General features: G+C 37.4%; 1 protein-coding gene across 1 annotated transcript in view; it reads left to right on the top strand.

The window, feature by feature from the left end:
- Positions 1 to 25,013, top strand: part of DOCK8 (dedicator of cytokinesis 8) — a gene marked incomplete at both ends in the record, with an annotated part of 193,459 nt that overhangs the window by 54,280 nt on the left and 114,166 nt on the right. The window contains 4 exon segments of the mRNA XM_084238759.1: positions 295 to 470; positions 4,556 to 4,595; positions 4,597 to 4,628; positions 19,609 to 19,732. Of these exon segments, the coding sequence (XP_084094885.1) occupies positions 295 to 470; positions 4,556 to 4,595; positions 4,597 to 4,628; positions 19,609 to 19,732 (372 nt within the window).

Below are 25,013 nucleotides of genomic sequence, written 5' to 3'. Positions count from 1 at the left end.
ATTTTGGATCTCCTTAGGGTTCCTCATCAAGATGCAATTAAGCAGAGAAAAATTCTGCCTTGGGGTGTAATTTTAATTACTCATCATGTTACGACTTGACTTTCTGTGCTGCGTTTCTTTTCCTTTCCATATCACTGCTTCTGTGTTTGACAGCTCCTCTAAAGACATTTCATTGTATGCTGAGTGAAGTACTTACTGAGTGAAAGGAAGGGCCAGGTGAATTCTACTATCTTCTTAGAACTTTTGCCTGAAAACCCTGTAGAAACCTCCTTTCTCTTTTTCTTACCCCTCCAGCCTCAGTTTTATGACCCAGTGGAACCAGGGGACTTTGAAGGACTTCTGATGACACACCTGAACAGCCTGGATGTGGAGCTTGCTCAGGAGCTGGATGACTTTGCCCAAGACGACTTGGATGTGGAGTTCAAACCAAAGGAATGTCGGACTTTGCAGCCGTCTTTGCCAGAGGAAGGGTAAATCATTTTCTTTAAAATGTAGATGGGATTCTGACTGTCATCAGTAAATGGGATGGGGGGCAGTGTAGGGAAGGAGAGATATGCCCTAATTCTGGACTTCCTTTAAAATAAACAAAGTTGCTAACAACTCTGTGGTACTATCACCTAATCATAATTTTTAAATTGGTTTGGCCAGAATCTCTGAAAATCTTTGTGGGGTCTAGGTCAGTTAAAGGGATGAAGTGAAACAAAACGGAATGGTCAAGAAGAGGTGAAGAGTGCAATCCCTGGAGCCAGACTGCCTGGGTGTCAGCTTAGTGACCTTGGGCAAATCATGTGACCTTATGAAGCCTCATTTTCTCCATTTGTGAGAATATCAAGATTTTTAAACAATAATCCTTGAAATGCCTCACTTCAGAAGCATTTTAAAGATTTATTTTTATTTATTTATGCATACAAGAACTGGGGTATAGGCCAGAGTGGGGTGTGTGTGAGAGGATTCATCAGAGACAGAGTGGGGAGCAGAACAGGCTGACTGACTGAAATACACTGCTGAGGGGAGCAGCAGGCAAGACAGGAGAGGTCTGCTGTGCCATGTGGGTAGCTCCCTGGCTGGGGACTGAACTCATGCTGCAATGGCTGTTGATAGCTTCATAGTTCTAAGACTTAACCCCTTGTGCCACCAGAGAGGCCCCAAAAGCATTTTAAATGTTTCCACAAAAAAGGCTAGATCAAGTCAGAAACCTAACTTCAGCCCACATTTGTTGAGCATTTACTATGTGTTGGGGACTGGCATAAGTAGATAAATAAGGCAAAGTCCCTTCTTTTGAATTTTGTGAAATGGAAAAACAATGGGAAAAGCTCTAGAATAAAAATGTAAATTACTATTTAGGGCTTGAGTTTCTGTGTTGATGAGTCTGTGTGATTATAGATGTGGACATTAGCTCTTAGTATTAAACAGTGGAATTATATCTAAATAAAACTTCCATAGTGTAAAATACAATGTCCCTATAAGGTGTAGGTTGAACTTTTATTTGCGTTTGTTTTCAAAACAAAATTAAGATTCACATCCTGTTGGGCATTTTCAACATTTTCATCTTCCCCAAAAAGTCCCAGAAAGGAGATCATGAAACATAAACCCTACCCTCTTACTCTGGGGTAGTATAGTTCTATTTTGGATTTCATTTCGTCACTAACATAAGAAGATTGAATAACAGTAACATGGTTTCATCATGATACTTTCTCTCTGGTTTAGGTAATTCTGATTCACTTAGGAGAGCTAAACATATGTTTAACTCTAGCATTTAAAAAAAAAAAAACTCAATTCCCAGAAAACAAAAACACCGTTATCCTTCAGAAACATTTTTCCCTGCTCTCAATCCATGTATTCAGGTATGATTTTAATAAAGGTAATGGCTATTATTTTTACCTTTGGTAGAGAATCATTATTTAATTTTATTTCTTTGTGTAAAATTTGATTGTCTTCAAGTGAAGTTAGATTCTTGGAAAAAAATCTTTAAAATACCATAACTTGGGCCTCCCCTGGTGGCAAAGCAGTTGAGCACTGGGGTACAGCCTCTGCAGCGCCTGTTTGATCCCTGGCCTCCGGGGAGGGTCACACATGGCATGACAGACCTCCCCTGCCGCGCCAACTGCTCCCCTCAGCAGTGTATTTCATCAGTCTGCCTGTTCTGCTCCCAGCTCTGGCTCTGGTGAATTCTCTCACCCTTCCGCGCTTCTGACTGTACCCAGTGCTTGTATGAATAAATAAATAAATCTTTTAAAAAAAATAAATAAAAATTAAGTGAAAAAGCTTAAAAAAAATACCATAACCTTAGAGTCAGGAGAATTTTTAGTTTGTGCAATTTGATAGAAGAGGAAATTTTTTCCTTAGTGTTCATTTTTGAGTATAATATTGTCTTGTCACCAAAATTTGTAACTGTTTGATGACTTTCAAACAACCTCTACTACTTCAACTGTGGCCAAAAAGTTTTCTATATAATTATAACCTAGAAAGTTATCATTGACATCATCAGAGTAAACAACCACTGACTGCTGTTGAATCCCTGTGTCTAGTTCAGAAGTTTATGTTGAACTGCCATAGTGTCGTAGAAATAAGCCTGCACTCTGCTTCTGAACAGTTGATTAAAGTCCCTTTTCTACCTCTTGCGGTGTCACTTTAAGCAAGATCTTTATCTCACTCCACTGCAAAATGAGAATAATAATAACCCCTGCCCTATTATTAATTCAAATTACTGGATTAATATGGGTGAAGTGATTACCTCAGTGCCTAGTTCATAATAAGTGGTATGTAAGTGTGAACCATTTGTGCCGGACACTTTTCTAAGCACTCGCACACTAACCACTTAATCTTCATCACAGTGCTCTAAGAGTAATAATTTAAAGTTGAGGAAACTCAGGCACAGAAGGTTTGAATGATGGCCAAGGTCACTCACAGACAGGGCTGGGATTTGGGCAGTAAAGGTCCAGGATCCATGTGCCTAAATATTTCAATTTTTCTTTAATTTTAAATTTTGTTTGTTTGTTTATTTTTGCATAGAACTGGGATATAGACCAGAGGTGGGTGAGGGGATTCACCAGACAGAGTGGGGAGTAGAACAGGCAGATTTACTGAATTACACTGCTGAGGGGAGCAGCAGGCAAGACAGGAGAGGTCTGCTGTGTCATATGTGGGTTAGCTCCCTGGCCAGGAAACAAAGTCAAGCCTTAATGGTGACAGTGCTGAGACCTAACCTGTAGGCCACCAGGGAGGCCCAGTATTACAATTTTTCATGTAGGTCTAACAGCAGTCCCACAAGGAGGGTATTGTTCTTATCCCTTTTCTACGAACAAGAAATTTAAAACTCATGACATTTAGACCTAGCTATCTCTAGTTTCAACACATTTAGAAATAAAAACAAAAGGCTTTACTACTCAGGAATAGTTTATTTCTATTTTATTGAATTATAATTATTAGAATTGTTGTTATTACTATCGTCAAATTATTATCTCTGATTTCAAAACTCTGAAGCACATGAAAAGTGTCTCTCATGACACACTCCTATGTAGGTATGGCAGGAAACACCCAAATTAATTGTCGTCACCCAAAGCCCATGCCTGTCAACTCCTCAAAGTCTAAGACAATAGTTCTTCATGATTTTCAGAAAGGAAAACTTGCATGTCCTAACAAGGTTACACATGAGCAAAAAAAATGCCCAAATTACCCTTGTAAGAAATTGGTATTTGCACTTATTTTCCTTGTTTTGTATGTGATTATATCAAGTTCTACCTGTCTTGTGTCGGAACGCCTTCAGGGATAGGTATAGTTTAACATAATTCTCTATAATAAAGAAAACCCACAAAGCATAAAATGCCAACAAGTTTTTCTCATCAAAGTAAAAATTTTATTGCCTCAGGAATACTTCAAACACTAGAGATGAACAAGTAAGAACAGCCTTAGCATTCTCATTTGATACAGATATAAAATCATGCTGCTGGGGCCTCCCTGGTGGCGCAAGGTGTTGAGACACAGCACTATGAAGCTATAGGCAGCCACTGCAGCACAAGTTCGATCCCCAGCCAGGGTGGTGACTCACATGGAACAGCAGACCTCTCCTGTCTTCCCGCTGCTCCCCTCGGCTATGTATTTCAGTCAGTCTGCCTGTTCTGTTCCCCACTCGCACCCCGCATCTCTGGCCCGTATCCCAGCTCTTGTTTGCATAAATAAATCTTTGGAAAAAAATCATGCTGCTGTCCTTGGTTATGATAAGGGATGTTTTGTTTTGTTTTGTTTTTGTTTATTTATGCATACAAGAACTGGGGTACAGGCCAGAGGTGTGGAGGGTGAGAGGATTCACCAGAGACAGTGAGGAACAGAACAGGCAGACTGACTGAAATACACTGCTCAGGGGAGCAGAGGAGGAGACAGGAGAGGTCTGCTGCGCCATGTGGGTTGCTCCCTGGCCGGGGATGGAACTCATGCTGCAGTGGCTGCGGATAGCGTCATAGGTTGCATCTCAACCCCTTGCGCCACAGGGAGGCCCCTTCTTTTGTTGTTTTAACCCAGAAATAACATATGTTTATTTTATTTTCTGACTTCTTAGGGTTGAACTGGACCCTCACGTCAGGGACTGTGTTCAGACATTATGTTCGGGAGTGGCTGATTGTGAACCAGAAGTAAGTCCATTTTTCCCTCTCTTTACATATATTTAATTCATATTGTTAGTTTAGTTTTTTTGTTGTTGTTGTGAGAGACTTTTTTAAGGGTAGTTTTACGTTTGCAGAAAGATTGCGTAGTCAGTTACTGAGATTTCTCATCTATACCCCACTCCACCCCTCTGCAGTTTCCCCCTATTATTCACATCTTGGTTTTTTTGCTTCTTTCTTTGCTTGTACATGTATATGAATGACTGTGAATATTGACCTGGGGGTTACAAATAAATTTCAACAAGAGAAATTTGGAAATTATATATACATGAATAATTAGCATCAACTGTATCTTATATTGGTCTTCTGTTCAAATACATTCTAAGTCTGCCTACTGTCTACTATAACAAATATAAACTTCTGCTTTCCCTTCAAAGGGCTCTACTGATCTGCCCCCACTCTATCAAAACTTACTCCCCTTGACTTCTGGAGCTGAGTGCCTTTCTTCTGGGCCTGGCTTCTCTCACTCGTTGTTCTACCACATATATGCCTCAGTCCTTTCAATACATCTCTACTCTTGTTTCCCCACTGGGTCATGCCCGCCTTCTTTTACCACCTACCCATGCCTACCTATGGATTAACGGGAAGATCAAATTTCTTATTTCTTTGCACAGTTTTTTCTGACTGATGTATCCTTTCTTTGACGGATTCTTGCTTTAATGTGGTACATTTGTTATAATGGATGAATAACTATTGATACATTAATATTAACTAAATCTATTAGTTTACATTAGGGATTCTTTTGTGTGTGTGTTACACATTCTATAAGTTTTGCAAATGAATCTGCCATTATAGAATCATACAGAATAAAATAATCCTTTGTGCCTGGTCATCCCCCCTTGACCACCACTTATCTTTTTACTGCCTCCATAGATTTGCCTTGTTCCTCTAAGTCTTCCTGAGGACTGATACCTGCACTTCTTTTTTCACTGATTAATATTCTGCTGAGTGTATTTATCGGTCTATTATCCATTCACCCACTGAAGAACAATAATTTTAAATATGAAGAATAGAACTTTTGTTTCTATTCTGATGAATTCTTGGTGGGGAAAGGGTTAATGTATTGAAATTTGCCTTCAGATTCAAAGGTAACCTTTACATTTGTGCCTGAGAAATAAGTTATTTGCTAGCTTTCCAAAGGTCTTTTTTCTCCTATTCTATGACATTATTCTGAACTTTTCTCCTGTTTTCCGCTGACCTGGATACTCCTCTGTCAAGAGAAACATCTACACAGACTAAAATTTCTCCACCTATATGTGTGTGTGCTGGGAAGAGGCGCAGGGGAACTGTCTGCAGATTGGGGCCTTATCCCACCAAGCAAACATCAGAGAACCTTTGATAAAACATAAATATCGCTTGAAATTCTGATGTCCTTACCTCTTCTATATTCCAGTAATTACTGTCCTATGGGATAAATGATGAAAGACTTTGGAGAATGGATTTTTATCCAGCTCCTGGAAGTGGGCCATTGAATTTATGCTGATGATTTTTGGAGTAATGTCAGTATACGTACTATTTTTCAATGGCTGAGAAAGAGAAAGCATTGCTCATAAAGAAAATAATTAAAAGAGAAGCTAGATGGTAAATCCATCATCTGTTCCAATGTGAATAGGAAGCCTAAATTTGCCAAGCAGTAGAATAAGATTATGCTTTGCTGTAATAAATAATAGATTTCAGAACAAGTTGTACTCAAACTTTTAATGTTATAATTGAAGATACTTTCTGGGGAGACTAAGGTTCTAAAATAACTGCAAGGAAACAATAAATAGAAAAGTCCGTTTTACTACATTTGGTTTTTATTTTCTCCTTGAGATACTGTACTCTGATTCCCCATGGCAATATTCTCACTGGAATATTCTTTTTTCCTTATCTTGCACAAACTTCAAAGAAAAAAGGACTCATTAGAAAGCTCATTGTAGAAACTTTAGGGATTAAGGAAACAAAAGGAGAAAACAAAAATCATTTAATTTCAGTATAGGCAGATAACCACCACTAATATTTGATATAGAATCTTTCAATCATGTTTCTTTGCATCAAGATTTACATAAAAAGTAAAACAGATTATAATATCTTTGTGGCATGTTTTTGCAGTCTTCACAGTTGTGGTGATAATTTCTGATTGCTATTAAATATTCTTCCTCAATATAACTTTTAATGGCTGCATAATATATTTTTTCCAAATTCATTTAACCTATTTTCACATTTAGGTGATTCCTTCTGTTTTAGTATTATATCCAATATAGCAGTATTGTCTTGGTGGTACATGTCTATGATTTTTTCCTTTGGAATAAATTGCTCTGATTTAAGGATGTGGAAATAATATATTAGAAAGATTATTAACAATCCATGCATGACTCTTTAAGAATATTGAATGTCATCTTTTAATAAATTTCCAATTTTATTTCTAAAATATGCATTTTCTTCATTAGATTGGTGGTATTTGTCCCATATACTTGTTAGTCATTTGGAATTTTTGCTTATTCCTAAAATTTGCGCATCTCTATTGGTTTGTCTGGGCTTCTTTATCTTTAGAACTGCTTTTATTTGTTATATATATTAACAATTTGTCTATCATATATTGCAGATTGCTTACCCACTATATTCTTTCTCTTTTTAAATTATTTAGTTCCTTAATAGTCAAAATTATGCATGTAATCAAATCTTTATTCATGATTTTCCTTATGTTTTTTTATTTTTGCTGTCATGCTTTAAATGTAATTTACAAACCTAATATTATTTACTAGGAATTTTGTTTTGAAATGTTAATCCAAACCATTAGCCACCTGATGGTTGCTTGTTTTTATTCATATGTTTTTATCTCTTCCATAGGAAGAATGATTATATATTTATTGTATCCAAGAGTTTGTCTTTTTATCATAAAATAAAGCAATATCTGTTTTAACTTTGTGTTTGGCAACATGCTGGGGGTGGGGATTGCCATTGGCCCAGTTCTCTGTACACTTGTGTAATGGACCAGTTCCTTTCCCAGAAATTAGCTAATGGACAGATACAAGCGTGCAACTTTAAAACTCGTTGTCTGTTTCTGGCAAGTTTTGACTAGTGTTTTACTAATGCAGCATCTTTTTCTCCTCACTGTTTGCTTCCTTGGTACTCTGAATCCTATGGCCAAGAAAGCTACAATTTCTAGCTCATACTATATCCGGGGATTGTTCTGCCTCTAGGTACAATTTTAATGTATTTTTTGAGGATGGGAAGAATCCAATACACTATTAGCAAATGGCCATTGTATTACAACCCTACATTTATTTTCAGCTCAGTTGTTTTTTGTGCATTGTGTCTGTGTGGTTGCAGAATGATGATAGAAAGAGAAAGGCAAGGGAGGTGGTTCTGGCTCATGTGAGAGCAAGCAGAACCTGTGAGTGGTTTCACAAAAAGTCATCACAGTGAAGAAACACAGTTCCTTTTCCCGCTAGTATAGACACTAACTGTTCAGGGACTTCCAGGAAGGAAAGTGCAAAATGCCTGCCTCTGAGTTACCCTTTGGAGAGACAAAGTATGATACAGTCTTCTCTTTTCAGTTCCATCTGATCCACAGAGATTCTTTCCATATTCAGACATTAGGTTATCTGTTACTTTTGATGAACTTTCATTTTTCTGTGTCTTTATAGGCTTGAAAGTCATGCGCGGGTGAGGACCCACAGCCAGGAACCCCGTTCAATATCGGGGCTGCTCTATAACAATAGAAGGATACATTAGGGGTTACCGGCCAGTTGTTGCTGGTTAGCGATTAGTTAGCTCTTCTTTGAATTTGTTATATTTTATGTGCAAATAATGCATGATTTTTGTGTAAAGAAATCAAGTAATATAGCAGTGTATTAAATACAAAGCAAGACTCAGCATAACGCTTGCTCCCTGCCTTCCCCTCAGCCTGTTCTTAACAGCATAGAGGTCACTGTGTAGGTTTCCAGTTCTTTTCATACCCTCACAAACATATATGAATATTTATATTCTTTTTTCATAAATATGTATATATATATCTATCTCTTTAAATATATTTATTAGTATCAACCCACAATGCAGTTTTTTCAATAATATCTTTTGACAACTTTCCATGTCAGAGATCTATCTCTTCCTTTTAAAATGCTCACTGGTGTTCCTAGGATAAAGGAATGTTTTATAAGTTACTGACTCTATTGATGGGCAATGCAGTTGTCTCCATTTTTCACAATTACAAATAATACTGTAATGAACATCTATGCACATTGACCCCTACACACATGTGAGTATTTCTGAAGATAGAAATGGAACCAGAGCACATGACACATTCTGATAAGTACTGTAGATTATTCTCCAGAAAATTTGTGCTGATTCACTTCATTACCACTGAATGCCCTTCCCCCCCATATCCAATAATAGATATTGACTCGAGTAAGGTTAAAATTCCTCCAGTCTTATTCTAGTTACCATTTTAAGCTGCAAACCACTTTCTGTATATAGTTTCCTATCACTGCGTTTTTTCCCTTATGTATTCTAAAGCTAAATATACACTTTAAATATACACTTTCTGTACAACCTGAAGTTCCTTTCCTGTTCATCTAAGCAAAATGAAAACTTATATTCACATAAAAGCCTGCATGCAAATATTTTATTTGTAATTGTTCAAAACTAGAATCAACCAAATTGTGCTCAAATGGGTAATGAGAAAACTCTCATATATCTATGCAATGGACTACTTCTCAGCAATAAAATGGAGCACATTACTTATACCTGCAACAACGTGCATTTATCTTGGCTACATTATGTTAAATGAAAGAAGGCAGACAAAAGACAACTGCATGATTCCATTTATATGACATTTTGAAAAAGATGAAGTTATAGGGATAAAACAACAATCAGCAGCTGCCATGGTCTAGAGATGAATAAAGGGCAAGGGAAATTTTTGAGAGGTGCTGGGGCTTCCCATTTCTTGGTTGTAAGTGGTGTATGTATTTGTCAAAACTTGCAGTTCTGTAATCAAAAAGGGATGAATTAAAATTATAACACAAAATCAATGAATAGAAATCTAGGATAATTCCTGGCATTAAATCCTCACTAAATGTAAGGTCTATTACTTTGCAAAGGTTTATTCTACTATTCTAAGGAGTGGTGGTTTCTCTGGAGCAGGAGTAAATGGATTCAAGACCTGGCTCTACCACTTACTAGCTGTGTGACTTAAAGCAAATTACTTTATTTCTTTGTCCCTCGGTTTTCTCTTCAGGAAAATAGAAATTAGAATATTACCTACCTCATAACTTTGTTGTATGTGATAAGTAAAATAATGTATGTAAAGTGTCTAGATGTTTTCTTGTCATATGGCAGTAATTCAATAAGTATTTACTATTTATAGTATTGTGTCTGCCCAATTGATAAATAAATAAGGCCAATTAGTAAGATATTATATAGAAAGGGGAAAAAAGAACATGCTGTTGAATATTTCTTTTGATTTAGTGATACAGAGTAGATTTCATATCATAGACTCTATAATTTACAGATTTATGAGATAAATCATAGGAGTGATACTTTGGGTTGATTCTAGTTTAACTCAACCTATACAAAATACTTCTTTCAAGTGAAATAAGATATTTTGAAAGACTTCAGAAAAATCGCTTATATTAGCATGTCAAAGGAATGAACCATGAACTCTTTGTCATATATCTTCATTATGTTAAGGCACTGTGGGGGAGGGGAGGCAAACTGCTTTCCTCTGGAGGACAATACTTAATGAAGCCATTCCACCTTTTATGGACATGTCTTTGTCATCCATAACCATGCAGTCAAAGCCTGATTTAGTTAGCTGTTTTATTCCTCAATTACTCCTTGCTGATATTACATTTCTCTCTAATATCTAGTGATAGTCTTTTATGTCCTTGCTATCTATAGTAATGGCTCTGAATCCCACTTCGGGGGCAGGGAAGTGGAGTAATGGCCACTGTGTTTCCTCCCAATCTTATAATTCTATAGGGCATTTGCCAATCAACTTCTATAATTGAGAATTTTGAATCAGACAAATAGTGCTGTTCATGAAGGATAGAGAAAGTTTTAGATTTTCTTCTTAACTTTTTAGGGAAGGAATAAACTATACAGACACACAAAATACATAACCTCCCTTTGAGGGAAATTCATTTTTCTAATTGAAATGTTTGTGTTACTTACACTAGAAAATGCCTTGAATCCCAATGTATCTGTCAAGTTGACAGTACAGTGTTTGGTATCCTTGCTCTAAAAATAATAGTATTTTGCTCTCAATGATTTTTGAAAATAACCACTTAGGCCATGGTTGCTTGTTTGACTCATCTTATTCCACATCTTTCAATAGTTTTGCATGAATTCATGTTTGCTGGCATCCTTTCGGTAATATCAAATATTTTAGGTCTGATTTTCTTTGTCATTTTCTCTAAATGAACTACCAAGAGTGATTAACTCAAGAGTGTGTTTGATGTCCTGGGAAAGAATCAAAGCCTTAAGTAATTAAACTTGTTTACGTGCTGTTTATTTTTGGTGTATTATCCGCAGTGACAGTGAAACATTTCACGAGTATTATGAGCAGTATCATAAAAGCCCCTAGACTTTTTTTTTTCCTCCTGGGTGATTAAGGTAATTCTGAAGAAAGGTCACGCTCAAGGAGAGTTGGGATATCAAGGAATGGGGTATCATCTGTTTTATTACTCTATATTTTACTCCCAGTGAACTGGTAAACAATTAAAATTCAAACACATCAGTGCATATAATTCGGTTACTCCCAAAACAACATAAAAATGTCTCCCTGATCAATAATTGCTTATTATGACATGCATTTGTTGTTCTGGCAGTCAAGGAGCTTAGCTCTTTGCTTTCTAACACTGTGGAAAGCAAGCCAGACTTATCAGCCTGTGCAGTTACAAGAGGGCATCCAGCTGTGGAGATCACTGAGCTGCTGTTCACCTGTTATACATAGATCCCACACATCTACACAAGCTACAACTCAATTCAAAGGATAGGGCTTTCGCAAAGCCTTCCCTGGCCTGACCAGAAGTAATGACTCCCTTTTCTGAATTTTCAAAGCATATTGTTTGTATTTATCTTCAAAACATTTGTCATACTCTACATATGTTCTGTTGTCTAAATTTTTATTTCCCCTGCTACATGTGTGTGATTTTTCTTGCTAGACTATGACTTCACTAAGAATAGGGAGTCCTTAGGATTCTCATGTATTTCTTTTTGCATCCTCTTTGGTGCATTATTCTCAGAAGATACTTTGTAAATATGTGTTGAGTGGAAGAATGAATGAAACTTTCACAAGCAAGTGTCCATATTGTATTCCTGTAAAACTAGTGTTCTTGGATCTGTCAGACCCAGCATCGTTTCTGTATAACAAATATTTTATAATTCCACCTTTATCATTCACAGTTTTAGAAATCAAAAATTGCCAGTTATATAAAGGATCAATAAAAGAAACATAACATATAAAATGGCATGTATGTCAATATGTTAAGTCCTTGGGTACAACTATATCAGAAAACATAATGAAATCGCTGTTTGCCTCTGCAGAAAGAATCACTATGAATATAAGATCTACAAAAGTAGTCTGTAACAGGTTTGATAGCTAGGTGACACAAATACCACAGCAGTATTGCTGTCAATAATGTAATTTCCAAAATGGAGGAAAACTCTTGGTATAGCTCTAGTCATTTCAAAGTTTAATTTCCCCTACATTTACATGGTAGTTGTATTCCTGGAAAATTCAATGCAAAAAATACTTTACATTTATATGTGAGATGGTGTAATGTCTTGGCTCAGATATTTAAACATTGGTGTTTTACCTCCATGAATACCCAACAGGATGTTTGAGAATGTGTTAGATGCTGAACTTGGGATCAGTCTTCGCCATGTGTGATGCCAGTGCATTGAGGATGTCAAATGTAGTAGTTCATCCTAGTCATCCAGCAGTCAAAAATGGGAACATTAATTATCCTCGTTGAAGTGACAATGCCACAAAATTGGAATCTTAAAATCCAGTCTGAATCATAGTTCAGCAGCACATCTGGGGAGAGGAATCCAGAAAAATTTCCTTGAAAGGGCAAAGGGAAAAATCAAATCAGGATAACAAGCTCAGGGCTTTTGTTTGTTTGGTTTTTTGAGACTTCTGCTTTTCAGAGTTCTATGGTAGTTTCTGATAAGAGAATAAGTTTCCCATATAAAAATAATTTAGTTTAGCAAAATAAGGATATTAGGAGACTTTAAATTCATCATGTTCATAAAGTCAGGGAAGCTGACTTATAAATACTGGTATTATACCTAATGGTATTGTCACTGATACAAATACAGTAACTTTTATTGAGCCATTAAGTGACAATCTTAGTTGAAATTCTCTAGGAGCTGAGCCTGAGACAGGGATTCTGGCACATGTAATTTTCAAAATTGTACACTTTAGGAGAAACCTTTACAGGAATGATGAAGTAGGAGCAGGAGTCAGCTGAGAATGAGAGCTCAGATAAATACTTAGTCTGATCCATAGGGTGTTCTGAAAGAAGCAGACTGCAACAGCAGTGCAGTCTGCTTATGTAGATGTTATATTCACAGTGATTCTTCCTGCAGGTAGAGTATCCAACTGTCCCACCTACATGCAAGTAGTGGGGCTGTTGCACCCCTTATCACTTAGGTGTTGGTTGCCATCGTTGCTCCAAAGTGGGAGTTGGGGCGTGGGGAGTAGAGTGAATCACGCAGACATCTCCGGGCATGAAAGCTCCTATTCGCAGAGCACCTGTGGAATGTGTCTGTGGGTTGTTAAAGGGGACTTAGGTGTGGCACTAACAGTTCCTATTACACTGCCAGTCTCCTAGCATACATTGTTTTCCTTTTATTTTAAAAAACAATTTCAAATTTAAAGTAAATTTGCTAGTACAAATACCTTCCACTCCCCCCACCATACCATTTGGGAGTGAGTTGTACTAATTCTCCACAGCCCACATCCAATACTTTAGTAATTCTTACAAACTAGACATTCTGCATCATAATTACTACACAGCTATCACATTTAGGAAATTAATATTGGTATATTTTTACCATCTAATTCTTCTATCCCATTCAGCTCTACCAGATGTCCCAAGTGTGCCCCTTATAGCAAAAAGGTCCAGTTTGAGGTGTTACATGTTTTTTTTTTTTTTTAAGATTTATTTGTTTATTTATACAAGCACTGGGTACAGTCAGAAGCACGGGAGGGTGAGAGAATTCACCAGAGCCAGAGCGGGGAACAGAATAGGCAGATTGATGAAGTACACTGCTGAGGGGAGCAGCGGGCAGCAAGAGGGGTCTACACGCCATGTGGGACCCTCGCCGATGGCTGGGGATCGAACCAGTGCTGCAGAGGCTGCGGGCAGCCTCGCAGCCCAGCGCTCAACCACTGCGCCACCAGGGGAGGCCCACATGTCTTTTTTTTTTTAAAGCTTTATTTATTTGTGCATACAAGAACTGGGGTACAGGCCAGAGGTTGGAGGGGTGAGAGGATTCACCAGAGACAGAGTGGGGAACAGAACAGACAGATTGACTGAAATACACTGCTGAGGGGAGCAGCGGGTGAGTCAGGAGAGGTCTGCTGCACCATGTGGGTCGGGAATCGAACTCATGCTGCAGATTGCTTTATAGTGCTGTGACTTAACCCCTGTTACATGTCTGCCTTATTTACTCTGGAACAGTTCCTCAGTTTCTTTGACTTTCTTGACCCTGAGAATGTAGGCCAGTATTTTTTAGAATACCTTCCTTCTGGGTTTGATTATTATAAATACCCCATTCCTCATCAAGCTTTTTGCTTATTTATTTGTATCATTTTTTTCCATTTATTTTTTATTTATACAATAGCTGGTACAGGCCAGAGGCTCAGGAGGGTGAGAGGATTCACCAGAGACAGAGCGGGGAGCAGAACAGGCAGACGACCAAAAATACTGCTGAGGGGAGCAGTGGGAGAGACAGGAGAGGTCTGCCATGCCGCGTGGGAATCTCCCTGGTTGGCCAGGAATTGAACCTGCGCTGCAGAGGCTGCGGACAGCTTCACAGTAGTGTGCGCAACCCACTGTGCCACTGGGGAGGCCTTATTTGTATCATTATGGAGACATAGTTTACTATTTCATTCAGTGTCTTAATCCTTTGCTATCATTTATTTTGATGCTCAAATTGTCCTCAGTTTGATCAGAGTAAATACCGTTAAGTGATTTTTAGTCTCTTTTATGTGTCCCCAGAAGATTTTGATCACATCCTTGCTTTGTGACAGAATATTTTTGACTGATCTTCTAGTTTACTTTCCTCATGCCTGCAATCAGTTATTTCACTAAGAAGCTTTGATTCCTTTTACTGGAAAATGGTACTTAGAAGTCAAGAATTGGGTTTCAGGTGCACTCATTGTTATTAAGCTGTTGTTCCTTCCATGTCTTCTCAGTGAACAGTTAGTGTGAGTATGCGTACACTAAATGCCGCAAATTCTTATTAATACCTATAAACCTAATCAACATTCTAGTTTTCTAATTCCCACATTTTGAAAAATATTATTTTAATTTTCTTACATTGTTGTTCATTTTTGTACAGTAATTCGTTTCTCCCCTAAGATGTATTCCCATAGTTCTTCCACCACCATATCACCTGCAAACCATGACCACAGACCCTTGTGTTTTCCCTCCCCTGTTTTGACCCTCCTCCACCCCTTCCTTGCTATATGCCTCAGATCTATGGTCAGCTTGCTAGTTTTTGTCTTTTCTTGGCCTTTTGTTTGGTTTCTCTATGTTCTGTATATAAGTGAAACAATCTAATATTTATCTTTTTTCCTTCTGACATTTTGCTTAGCATAATCCCTTCTAGCTCCATTCATGTTGCTTCAAATAGCATTAGTTTATCTTTTTTGATTGCTGAGTAATATTCCATTGTGTAAACATACCACAACTTTTTGATCTGTTTGTCTGTTTTGGAGCATTTAGGTTGTTTCCATATCTAAGCAATTGTAAATAGTGTCACAATAAATATAAGAGTGCAGATTTCCTTTGAATTAGTGTTTTTGTGTCCTTTGGGTAGATTCCTAGGAGTGGAATTGCTGAATCAAATGCTAGATACATTTTTAGTATTCTGAGGAAACTCCACACAGCTTTCCATTGTGGTTGGACCGGTTTGCACTCCCACCAGCTGTGTAAGATGGATATGTTTTTCTGTTGACTTTCACACCAAACTGTCTAGTAAGGAAGTGAAGAGGAAGGGAAAGGGGAAGGGGAAGAAGTTAATTCATTATTTTCTAATTATCATTATAGACCTGCAACATGAGCAATATTTTCCTCCATTATATATTTGAAGAAATCATGATTCAGAGATTGAGTCACTTGCTCAAGATCTCATAGCCAGTTTGTAAGGAGCCAGCATCTGAATCTAGGTCTTTCAGGCTGTAGACGCTAGATTATGTCTGTTTCCCCAAACTCCCTCCAAGGGAATGCTCTCAAAGCATGTTTAGTCTTGGGATTATCCCCAACTAGTGTTTGAAGAAAGGAATTCAGTCTCTTGAGAAAAAACAGATTGTTTTCATTTCATGAAATTAGTCTGTCTACCACTTGGCTACTTCCCCATCTCTCTCTTGTCTGCAAATAGCCTAACAGGAAGATGGCATGAGTTGGCTCAGTTGCTTGGTTGGAGTGTTGAGGTTAGGATGCTGGTAGCCAGTGGCAATCAGCCAGCAACCTCCCTACCTACTCACTGGTGGTTTCTACCTTCTGTGATTGGCACTACTGAAATGAGTCATCTTTGCATGTATTCCAACCATGTCCTCTCCTACACAACCAACATTACCCCTGCTGCCTCAAGATAGCTTTGCAACTTTCTGAGATTTTAAAATGGGGAAATGGATGCTAACTCTAGAATAAGGAAGGGAGAAAAGTTTGCTCTGGTTTCAAATGCAAAGTCATGGAATGCATTAGTCTTAATGCTTTCCACATCCCAAATGCCGGGAGCTGGTACATGTCAAGGGTTACAATGCATATATTGTGAAATGAACTTAGAATACTATTCTGAAGCTCATATTTTATATGCCCATTTGTCAGTGCCTTTGGGGTTCATAAAGAACTCCAGAAAACCTAACCTTTAACAAAATAGAGGACAAGAAATTATCTATTTGCATGAAAGGATGAAAGAGTAATATCCAAATAAATTTCATTTATCCCAGATTTAAGCATCTTTTGGGAAGAAAACTTAGTTTTAATTATTTCAGATATAGCATGTGAAATTTTTAGCATAAAAATCTTAAAGCTGATGAAAATATACTAGAATTTACCTCATGCCCATGCCTCACTCTATGAACAGACAGACACATGGAAAGAAGTGACTTGAGGATGATGGAAGCAGGCAAGCATCTATAATTGTGTGTGTGTGTTGTTGTTGTTCACCTGTAATACTTATGGAAATAGGTGCATTTTATGAGAAAATACAAGTTTAAAGCAGATATCTTCCTGATCACCAAGACTACCATAAATAAACTAGCCTGCTTTCTGATTTTTATATATGTGTCCCCAAGAGGGTTTCCTTGTAAAGAGACATGTGACCTTTGACATCAGTGCCCATTGGTGTGTATAAGTAGTATAATCTTAGGATCAACTTAATATTTGCCACAACTTTAAACTGGGTATATATTCTCCAGGATGTTAGGTCACATGTAGCTTTTTTTCTTTGACCTAGTAGGAAGAGTTCCAAAAAGTGACTTTATGCATCAGGGAAGCCTTCCCAGCCAGCATATATGTCCACATTGCTGCCTAAAGACATACTGATGAGAGTAACTTTTAAGAAGTTAGTAGTTTTATGAAATTTCATGTGAGGTTTTCTTTCCAAAACTTCTGTTAGAAAGGGAAATAAATGCTATAATATAAAATAAATTTTGTTCATATGAGTGTCTATTTTACTACTATATTTTGCATACTTAGAACAACTGAAAAAAAATCATTTTCTTAACTATTTCAGATAGTTACTACTTCTGAGAAACTGTTTTAAAGAGTATTCCAGGATGCTTCCGTTAATGTTTATAAACAATGATTTATATTGTAAATTTTGTTTTATTTTATTGATGTTTAGGAATTCCGAACCAGAAATTATTCTAGATATTTCTCTTGAAATTCTTTCCATATGTTTAGTCTTATTTCCTTATTCAGAGTACCCTTATTCATTTACATATTTTTTCAGTTCCGTAATTTGTCCTGCAACTTACCCAGTCCTCAATACAGATTTGGGTTGGGGCAATTCAGATGGCCTGAGGACAATGAAGATCACCGTTCACAATAACCCTTAAAATGAATTAGTCACCATGTCCATCTTTTATATCTTCTAAGCATTTGCTTGTCTCCTTTTACTCAAAACAAATTGTTCATCTTGAGAGTACAATAAAATCTAGGGAGAGATTCTAACTCTCTACCTACAGATGACCCTGAAATTTCATGGGGTTTTTCTTTTTTTTTCTTTTTATTTATTTATTTATTTTTATTTAAGTACTTTGTTTTCTTACATCATTGTTAATTTTTGGACAATATTTTATTTCTCCCCTCAAGTGTAGTCCTCGTAGTTCTCCCTCGACCATGTTCTCCCTCGATCATGTCACCCGTGACTATTGCCACAGTCCCTTGTGTTCTTCCCTCCCCTACTTTGACCCTTACCTTCTCCCTCCCCTGCTGCATGCCTCAGATCTATGGGCAGCTTGCAAGTTTTGTCTGTATTTCAGATGTAAGTGAAATCATCATATATTTATCCTTTTCCTTCTAACTTATTTCTGCTAGCCTAATCCTTTCCAGCTCCATCCATATTGCTGCAAATGGCATGAGTTTATCTTTTTTGATTACCGAGTAGTATTCCACTGTGTGTATATATATACTACATCTTCTTGATCCATCCATCTGTGTGGAAACAATTAAGTTGTCTACCCAAAGGACACAAAACCACTAACTCAAAAGGAAACCTACACTCCTATGTATATTGCAGCACTCTTTTTTCCTCTTTTATTCAGTCAACTAAATTTATTGAGCACTGGCAATATGTGTATCACTGTGCTCAACCCAATATGGTGTCACCCTCTCACAGGGTTATCAACTGTATTTGGAACATTGCTAGTAGCTTTCCTACATTTCTTGTTTTAGCTGTCTGCCATTTGATCTGCCTAATAAATCCTAACCTCATTTCTTGTCGCTTTACCAACTTACTCAACGGTTTCACTACTAGTGTGAGATTCAAACAAAGTGGGTGGTGTTTGTGAGGTTGACTTGCAATATGTCTTCCAGGAAGGCTCTGAGTCATAAGAATGGTGGATATATTGTTTCTATAGTTATTACTTGACAACTGATATCTGCTGCCCTTTTTGTGATGGTTTAAATTCCTTCTCCAGTGACAAGACTAGACAATACATTTTGCAGTCTTTTTATAGCTGCACACTTTAAAAACTCAATTTTGATGTCATGTATCCAGTGGAGATTGAGAATTAGCAAAAATTTTCAGTTTAAATCATTTATTTCTATTTTCCCTTTCAGAGTCCTCCTTTTTGATCATTATTAAGATCATTGATGTGGAGATTAAATGTTGTCCTCTATTTTTAGCTTCAAATGATCTTTATTTGCAGCTTCTGCACATTGCTAGATTTATTCCAACCTCTTAAATTCGGGTCATAGTTTAGCTTCAGCTTGGAGCCAAATGCCCCACAGCTGAAATGACCGCACCTCTAAAGTGGCATTTTCCCAGGCCATTCCTGCCTTTAATAATGAGCCAGCCAGGAGGCAAGTCTGTATCTCAACAGAACAGAGCCTTGTATTAATCCTGGTGCATAATTAGATGTGGGGAATTACAATTGGTCCTCTCTTTACAAGATCTTTCAGCACTGTGTCTATGCTTAAGCCATTACTTTATTTTAATCTAATGGTTTTGCCTCTCTCTCTCTCTGTGTCTCACTCAACAAATTGTATAATAACATCAATAAAAGAAACCAAGGAAGTTCGGAGGTTTGCGCCTTTAAAAAGACTGGATCCCGGAAAGATTTTCACAAGACGCTGCAGAAACAGACGTTTGAGTCAGAAACCTTGGAGTGCAGTGAACCCAGCGCGCAGGTATTTCCTATCAACAAACATGGTTACCAGGTTACAGGGCTGTTCTGCTCAGAGCATGCTGTCAATATTCTTTAACTCAAAAGAAGCCTAGATTCAGAATAGTAGTGTAGGAGAAACTGTACTCTCTGAGTCAGTGATATGTTTCTCAAATTAATTTTAGTTGCAGAAGTCAGGGTTCAAATGAAACCCCCAGACACTCAATAATTAAAATAGATAAAAGTAGAGGGACCCTAATTGCAGGGGTAGGGAGGCCCCTTTGGGCCCATCCCTGTAACATTTCCTGGGAGACTCAGTGGTGCCTCTACTGCAGGCTGCAGAGTGATTAAAAGCTCCACGCTGAGATAGACTGTCTGGGTTCTCTTTGTGATGCAACCCCATACTAACCCAGGCATGATAGTTAAACTCTCTAGGCTTCAGAATCCTCCCCTGGCAAACAAGAATAACTGTAACTAACACATGAGGTTGTTTTAGCATTGAATGAGTTAATATGTGTAAAGCATTTAGGACAATGTCAGATCACACTTAGTGCCCAGTAAATGTTGGCTGCTGCTGTTGTTGTTGTTACTATAATTATTTGTATATAGTACTTACAATTTTAAAGTCAGAGCTCTATACACCTGCATTCATGATAGCATTATTCACAGTAGCCAAATATCCATGGATGCTAAATGAATGAGCAAACTGTTGCATGAACATGCAATGAAAAATTATTCAGTCTTAAAAAAGGAGAAAATTATATCTTTGCTACAACTTGGATGAACCTTGAGGATGTTATGCTAAGTGAAATATACCAGTTGCACAAGGATTCCATTTGTGTTAGGAATTTAGAGTAGTGAAATTCAGAGTGACAGATATTAGAATGGTTGTTGCAGGGGGTTGGGTGAGAATGGATGGGGAGTTTGTGTTCAACATCTATAATTTAAGTTTTGCAAGATGAAAAGAGTTCTGGAGGATGGTTGCCTTGACGACGTGAATGTGGTGAACACTATTGAACTGCACTCTAAAAAATGCTCAAGATGGTAAATTTTATGTTATGTGTATTTTACCATATTTTTTAATGTTACTTATTTTTAGTCATTTACATGTCTATATACCTTTATGGTTACATTTTTACTCCTCCGTGTGTGTGTGTGTATATACACACATATGTGTATTAATGTGTATGTGCACATGCTTCACTCACCCTCCACCAAACCTCTCATGCCAGTGCCATATCCCTCCCACCTGTTCCCTCTAGTATATTTTCCACAAAGACTAATTGGTTTTGCTGTGCTTTGTCAGTATATATTTTTTGTTATTTATATTTCACAGGTAAGTGGACCATCTGACATCTATCTTTCACTTTCTGACTTATTTCACTTAGCATAATCACTTTTTATTACTCTTTCAATTTCTGCACTTGTGATTGGACTGTTTAAGCTGTCTGCTTCATCCTGGTTCAGTCTTGGAAGGTTGTGTGAATCTGAAAATTTGTCCATTTCTTCTTGGTTGTCTAGTTTGTTTGCACTGAGACATTTATAGTAGCTTCTCATGATCCATTGTATTTCTGTAGCATCTGTTGTAATTTCAACTTTCATTTATGATTCCATTTATTTGGGTGTTCTCTCTTCTTGATGAGCCTGGTTAAGGTTTGTCAATTTCACTTACTTATTCAAAGTCCAACTCTTAGTTTCATGATCTTTCAGACTTTTTGTTTTCTATATTATGTATTTCTGCCCTATTTTTTTTATTATTTCCTTCCTCCTAACTGAATTTCAGATTAATTTGCTGTAATTCTTTAAGCTGTAGAGTTAGATTATTTATTTGATATTTTTCTTGTTCTCTCATTAAATATGCACCTAGATTGCCTTGAACTGCTTTTAGAGCATCCCTTAGGATCTAGTAACTTGTCTTTCCATTTTTGTTAGTCTCCAGATACATTTTAATTTCTCCTTTGATTGCTTCATTGACCTAGGAGTTGGTTAGAAGCATTTTGCTTAGTAGACACATGTTTTAGTTTATTCTTTTTGTAGTTAGCTTCCAGATTTATACCATTATAATTTGGAAGATGCCTGATATATTTTCTATTCTCATATATTTTCTCACACATATTTTATGTCTCACATAAGATCTATTCTCCAGACTGTTCATGTGCATTTGAGAAGAATGTGTATTCATTTCTATTCAGGTAAAGGGTCTGTAAATGTCTAATAAGTCCATCTCTTCCAACACTTCAATTAAGGCCTTTATTTCCTTGTTAATTTTCTGTCTGGATGACCTATCCCTTCATGTCAGTGGTGTGACAGTAATTGTGTTTTTGTCAATATGTTATTTTAGGTCTGTTAATAGTTGCTTTTTATAATTAGGTGCCCCTGTTTAGGTGCAAAAATGTTAATGGCAGTTAGGTCTTTTTGATGAATTAGTCCCTTGACCTTTATGTACATCGTTGTCTTTGATTCCACTTTGGTTGAACGTCTAATTTATTAAATATGAGAATAGCAGTACCTAGTTTTCTTTCTGAGTATTGACCTGCATCACCTTGCTCCAACCTTTCACTTTACATTTGTCTTTGTCTTTCAGTTTTAAATGTTTTTTATAAAGAAAGAATTGATGGCTCCCCTCTCCTTTTCCTGCAACATGCTGCCAACATGCTGTAAATTCTCTGTTAAGAAACCTCTGAATCTTCCTTTGAGCAAATATTCATTTTTTTATAGTTGTATTTAGGGAAGGAGGTGATCAAAACTTCTCTATTCAGCCATATTGTCAGTGGAGTCCATTGTACCAGAATTAAAAAAAAAATCAATTTAAAAGCCAGTGCTTAAATCCAATCTGCTCATTTTCTAGATGAGAAAAAGAAGAAGAAAACATAGGGGGGGGGGCGGGAAACTGTCCAAGTTGCACAGGACATTAAACCAGTATAGTCTTTGGTTTTTGGGTGCCCTTATAACATAAGCTTTTTATCACCAAGCTGAATAAGACTAGAGGATTTTAAAATAATGTTCATTTTCAAACAACATGGTCCTTACAACCAAGCCTATTCCTTCAGGCCAGTCTTCTGAGAATTACAGATGACTCAGTCAATTCCAGAATATCTGTGAACAATACACAATGGTGGGCCTCCCTGGTGGTACAGCGGGTTGAGCTGCCCACAGCCTCTGCAGCGCGGTTTCGATTCCCAGCCGGCCAACGGGAAACCCACATGGCATGGCTGACCTCTCCTGCCTCGCTCACTGCTCCCCTCAGCAGTGTCTTTGGTCTGTCTGCCTGTTCTGTTCCCCGCTCTGTCTCTAATGAATTCTCTCACCCTCCTGCGCCTCTGACCTGTACCCCAGTTCTTGTATAAATAAATCTTAAAAAAAAAAAAAAAAACACTACACGATGGGAGATTGAAGAGATTTTCATTGGTCATTTTGACTAAATTCAGTTTTCACCATGTATAATCACCAACTAAACTGTTTCTTGTATTTATCAGACAAAAGTCACAGTGGGTATTTCAATGAGGAAATTTAACATATGGGATTAGTTTAAAAAATTTTGGAGCACTAAGAGAACCAAAAGAGAAAATTGAATTCAGACAGAAATTCTAACTGCAGGAAATAGCACACCATCCTGAGACTGGGGCCTAGGCCAGTGGTTCTCAAACTTTAACTCCATCAGAATCCTCTGGAATGACATTTGAGAACCATGGGTTTAATGGAAAGAGCTGGAAGTAATCAGATCAGAATAGGGACTCAGAGCTGAGCCTCAAATCTCTGAGGAGGAAGCACTGCCTAATTAGTGGTGTTATCTCAGGAAATCAGAAGATAGACCTTTCAGGGTCTGAAATATGGACTCAGACCTCCTAAGAAGAGGAGGTTAGTTGGTGCTGGTACCTGCAAAGAGGTAAAATGAGGATGGTTATGAAAAGGCCAAAAGAAACTGAAGGCTAAAACCAATTGCCACTACCATGTTAAAAGAACTGCTAGCAAAGAAGGATCCAGTCTTTTCTCTCTCTGCTAGCCATTCAATCTCCTTGTAGCACAGCCTAAAGGGAATAGTGGCAAACCACAACCTAACGAACCTAAAGGTAATAGTGGCAAGGCAGAAAGATTTACTGAGCCCAGTTAGAAATTTAGACCCTACAGACAATTTAGACCTGAGTGACTGACCAGTACACTTATAAAACACACTCATTCTTCAGCACACTTACAGAGTACTCAATTAAGTCACTGACTGGGTTTCAGAGCCAAATTATACAAAATATGTCATATTTTTAAGTTTTAAACTAATAAAACTAATACTCACCATGGAGATATATTCAGACCATCAGTCACCCAGCAACATCTTCCTTTTTACAGTCATTCTTGTGCAACTTATTGATTGAAATAATGAGGCCAAATGTCAGAATTCACATACACAAAAACTTATTGATGGTACATACTTATTTCATAAAAATTATAGTGTATGCCTTCCTTTTTTCATAGTAACAGTACAATACCCTGTAATCATCTTTCTCTTCCAATGAATGCATGTTTGTTTGTTTTTAATGACTATTATAACATGCCCATCCCATGAGTGTCCCTGAATCTCTTAATGATCTTCTTTTGGGGTACGTTTAGATTGTTTCTATTATTTTCCTATTACTGTGTTCTAGAGATGTTCTTGTGCTCTTGTTCATTTATCTAGGTATAACCTTAGCATAAATTCTGGCTATCTATACATATATCCACATATATATGTGTGTGTGTGTGTGTGTGTGCGTGTATCTCATCATATCAACATCTTTTTAAAAAAAATTGGAAAATTCTCATTTTCCCAAGGCTCTTATAAATTCAAAGACAAAAGAAAGTTTTAAGGGGGCCTCCCTGGTGGCGCAAACGGTTAAGCACCACACTATGAAGCAATCCACAGCCTCTGTAACCCAAGTTCATTCCTGGGCTGGCCAGGGAGCAACCCACATGGTGAGGCAGACCTCACCTGTCTTGCCCGCTGTTCCCCTCAGCAGTGTATGTATGAGCAGTGTATGTCAGTCAGTCTGCTTCTTCTGTTCCCCTCTCACCACCACCCCCTGCATCCCCCTGGCTTGTACTCCAGCTCTTGTATGCATAAATAAATAAATATTTTTTTAAAGTTTTAATAATTAATGCATCAATATTGATTATTGATAGTGCATTCAGTTTAGGTAAAATTTATGATCTGACTAGCATTTTTATGGGGTAGATAGATATCATTAAAAGCATATATCATAGAGAAATTGTACAGTGGGATGTCCATTTTGTAGACTTTAAGGTAATATTTTACTATTAATGATATAGTGTTTTAT

The sequence above is a fragment of the Talpa europaea genome (genome assembly GCF_964194135.1).
Source record: "Talpa europaea genome assembly, chromosome: 7".
Lineage (NCBI taxonomy): Eukaryota > Metazoa > Chordata > Mammalia > Eulipotyphla > Talpidae > Talpa > Talpa europaea.
This window is presented reverse-complemented; position numbering and strand designations above follow the sequence as displayed.